Below are 4,209 nucleotides of genomic sequence, written 5' to 3'. Positions count from 1 at the left end.
ACACACACACACACACACACACACACACAGAGTTTGTTTGACAGAAGAGAAATTACACTTTGCACCGTTGCTGGGCCGATTCCTGTCATCTTTTCCAGTGTTGAGAAAGTTCAAAGAACAGCAACATGTTCTACTACTTTCATAGCAGCTACATTTACTGGAAGAATATTATTAAAAGTACATAGTGCAACATTTAGCACCTAAAGAGAATCAAACATAGAGCCAAAAGGAGAGTGATTTTGGACTTATATTCTTCCGGTGGCCACAAACGCGACTCTAAATCATTGCTAATGTTGCTCCCTAAGTGGATGTGTCAATGAGCATCTGTCTGCTAACAAGTTTGACATATTAGAATAAAAGATATGTTAATGTTATGTTTGCAACTTGTTTCTACTGCTACAGTTTTTGACGTTTTTTCCTTAAACCAGCTTTCATAAACCGATGCAACGCTGCCTTGATGGCGATTGGGATAATAGCTTAATTGATGAATGCATCTGCCAGTTCCATGTGTTATTTTATTTCCTGTAGAATAGAATCCTGGAATGTGGTAGAAGGAAACTTTAAAATATACTTCCCAACTCGTCTCCTCTCAGTACTGAACTGTGTAATTGGGTCTGCAATAACAGAAAAATGTTCTGTGAGGAAGGGTAGCAGGTGTTTGCCTCAGTTCAGCAGATGTGCATTACCTTCAGTTAATAACTTCAATATTGTTGCTGTTGTTCCCTAAAACCCTTAATTAAAAAAAACATGTATATATTTCATTTCACGGATACATTCTTCACCATCAGTCATGGTGGGTGGGCAGAGGAACAGTTTTACTCTTTTCTCTATTTTTGTTTCTCTTTCTTGCTGTCTCTTACAAGTACTGTTTGCTCTTCTGTTTGGTGTTGGTTGCTGTTTGCTGGCTATGTTTTTTTAGGGAATAAAAAGGATGATGTAAACATTTAAGTGATATATTACCCAGATTTTACATCAGCCTTCCTTTTTATAGATCAGGGCAATATATCACCTCTTCACAAGATGTTTCTACTTTGAGAAGAGTTTATTTGCATTTTGTCATTGCTGGCCACTGTGCATCTGACATAGGTTTAACAGTTTTCAGCAATGCTGTACATACAGGTGTTAAGCTAAACGCTAGTTTTGACATGCTTACAGGGACAATATTAACTGATGTTTAACAGGTGTAATGTTTACCATTTTCACCATTGTATTGTGTATAAGCATGCTTATTTGCTAATAAGCACACAAGGTACAACTGAGGCTGATGGTAATGTTATTAGTTACAGTACAAAAGAACTTTATGGTGAAAGTCGGGGGATCTTGGGTCCTAGCATTGCTAAAACAATTAAATTAGCCAAACCATAAATATAGTAGTTTCTTGCTAAATCTCAAGTAATCAACATAGTCTTGGTGAGCAAAGAACATTGAAACTCCGAAGAAATGCACTGTGCTGAGAAAGACAACACCTGCTAAATTCAAGGCCAGACAGAGACATGTTCCATGTTCATATTTGCATGTAGATTACATGCGTTTTAGTTATCAGAGAAAAATAATGGGTCCAGTTTCCTACCAGACGCTTTTTTTTTCCTACAAATTTTTCAATTCTTGATATTTATTAAAGCTTATCATCCATCCTCAGTAAAAATGTGGTCTTGTTGGACCTAAATATTTAAAAATCTCTCCTCTCTTCATATTGTACTGGATGAAAAACCTCTGGAAATTATCAAATCTCTAAATCAACTTTCTTTGTCCTATTGAAGCTGAATAATAAAAGAATAATGTACTATGTGATTGGTTACGCAGCCACAGAGCATATATTTATTTGTTAATGGCTATTTGGTAGATCAGCTCTTTTAATTTTAATAAAAAGATTTTCATTTTCATCGTCCCTCTTTGTCTCGGTCTCTTTCTAGTCCTTGTGCACGGCTCAGAATGTGAATTGCAGAGATCTGGAGGGGCGACACTCCACTCCCCTTCACTTTGCTGCTGGTTACAACAGAGTGTCAGTGGTGGAGTACCTGCTGCACCACGGGGCCGACGTGCATGCCAAGGACAAAGGGTGGGACTCTTAAGTTAGGATTTCATTTGTAGTAAACATTTACAGGCAGATGTTGGTTTACATAATACATTAGAAAGTCCTGGTACAGTTCTGGAAGTTCTGTATGTGTTTTTTCCGTCCACAGTGGTCTGGTTCCCCTCCATAACGCCTGTTCGTACGGTCACTACGAGGTGGCCGAGCTGCTAGTCAGACACGGAGCCTCGGTCAACGTGGCCGACCTGTGGAAGTTCACGCCGCTCCATGAAGCCGCTGCTAAGGGCAAATATGAGATCTGCAAACTGCTTCTCAAGGTTAGACATGCACTTTCCTCTCCTAACGTGCAGCTAACCTTCAGTGCCAGAAATGCATGGACAACCTTAGTAGCAATCAACTCTTGGTAAAACTTAGTCACTGTCATGAAAAAGTGCTGCATAAGGTGTACATACAAACAGTATGGATCAGACCTTCCCGTTAAATGATAGGCATTACAGCGTATAAAGTATTTGCTCAAAGGTATGACTTGTCATGCCCTCTGGGAGTTTTTAAACCCAATCAGAATACAAGGCTGAAAATATCTGCAGTGCAATAATACCTGATTTCCACATCTCATAGTCTAAATGAGTCCTGTGAAATGTTGCAGTTTTATAGCTGAATGTGTTTTTGTTTTTCCTATCGTCAACACCCCCAGACAAGGCTACATCTCCGAGTGTTGCCATATGGGGCCTCATAAATTATTATTAGATCAACACACGGGGCGCACAGCAAACCAACATCTAATCACACATCAGCTGCAGAGAAAATGTGTTGCTTTGAGATATTGAATTCAGAATTCATTTATTGTCATCATGCAGTGAGATTAAGTTTGGAGTAATAAAGAACAAACTTAATAATGAAATAAAATACTTAGAAAAACAAAATGTAAATAAAGGTAAACCAAATATACACAATTAGAGTTAAAATTGAGAGAGTTAAAAACTATTGAACTGAGATTGACCAGGTCAAAGTGACAAACTGGTAAAAAAAAGAAACTATGCAACATTTCAAAGCAGCAATCACTAATCACCATAACTGCAATTGAGGAGTGCTGGTGGTGACAAAGTAGAAGTGGGGTGATGCAGTGAGAGAGTGTGGAAGGGGTGTATGGTGCAGTGGAGTTTCTGGGATGACGGTTATGGTTGAGTGGAGTGGGCAGTGTTTGGCTGGGGGTAGCTCTGGGGGGGGGAAGTAGTTTCAAAGTGCAATGGAATCAGACTTGGCAAAGAAATCATGACTTAAACTGGCAAGGGTTTTCCACCGTTTGCGATTGGACTTAGGCTCTTTTAATCGCCTTTAATCGTCTCATTGCGGCGTCCTCTGCAGTGGTGGCACCTGACTGGGGAATTAGTGCCACAAACTGTTTACCTTGATGCACCAACTCCTAATGTCCGTGTAGCAGTAGTGGATGAATTCATTTGCTTTTTTCTAGCCAGTGAAAATGCAGAAGTAATATCTATTATTTAACATTCTATTGTACTTTGTGTGAAAGGCCCATAGGGAAACTGAGATTGATTCAAAGTTGGGAAGGAGGATTTTTTATCTTGTATGAACATTTTGAACACCTAAAGGAGATTGTGGACCGACTTCACCGTTGACATCACAAATTGAGTGAGCATCTTTTGGAGTAATTATGTTACGGAGCATTGAAGCTGTTCTGAGGACTCGTGATGGTCCCAACACCTTCCTAACACACTTTATGCTGGCTTTTCTTTTAATTTGACACTCCTCTATATCTAATAACTTGAGGCAAGTGGGGGAACTCTGACCTGCAAAAGTAAGATGCTCTTCGGTGCTCATGAAGACCGGTGCCACTGTAGGGGTCTCAGCGCAGGACTTTGGCATGTCCAGCAGCTTTGTTTATGTCCATCTACTACAAGTCTGGCTTCTCTTAGTGGGAGTTTAAGTCAGAGTGATTGTACATCCTCGTCTGGTGTAACCTCAGTGATGGACTCAATGTCAGTTGTGTGTAGCCTGATGTGCAGATAAATCCCAGTAAGTGCTCTCAAAACAGTCCTGGAGATCAGAGATACAGTAGCTCCCTCAGGCCACACTTTCACTGATCTGATGGTTGCAGTAAGAGGTCTAGAGGTTAGAAACACACACACACACACACACACACACACACACACACACAC

The 4,209-nt window shown here is 40.0% G+C and overlaps 1 protein-coding gene and 1 long non-coding RNA gene across 3 annotated transcripts in view; one reads left to right on the top strand and one right to left on the bottom strand.

The window, feature by feature from the left end:
- The window catches only part of tnksa (tankyrase, TRF1-interacting ankyrin-related ADP-ribose polymerase a), a 95,546-nt gene that overhangs the window by 72,541 nt on the left and 18,796 nt on the right, over positions 1 to 4,209 (top strand). For both annotated transcript variants that reach the window (XM_032540273.1, XM_032540274.1), the window contains 2 exons: positions 1,914 to 2,059; positions 2,184 to 2,349. In XM_032540273.1, coding sequence (XP_032396164.1) covers positions 1,914 to 2,059; positions 2,184 to 2,349 — 312 coding nt within the window. The remainder of the gene's footprint in view (positions 1 to 1,913; positions 2,060 to 2,183; positions 2,350 to 4,209) is intronic.
- The window catches only part of LOC116704676 (uncharacterized), a 15,609-nt gene continuing 15,224 nt past the window's right edge, over positions 3,825 to 4,209 (bottom strand). Inside the window, exon 4 of the long non-coding RNA XR_004335751.1 lies at positions 3,825 to 3,835. This is a non-coding gene — a long non-coding RNA (uncharacterized LOC116704676). The remainder of the gene's footprint in view (positions 3,836 to 4,209) is intronic.

The sequence above is a fragment of the Etheostoma spectabile genome, chromosome 16 (assembly GCF_008692095.1).
Source record: "Etheostoma spectabile isolate EspeVRDwgs_2016 chromosome 16, UIUC_Espe_1.0, whole genome shotgun sequence".
In the NCBI taxonomy this organism is placed as follows: Eukaryota; Metazoa; Chordata; class Actinopteri; order Perciformes; family Percidae; genus Etheostoma; species Etheostoma spectabile.
Note: the sequence above shows the minus strand (reverse complement) of the source record. Positions and strands in the feature narration are given on the sequence as shown.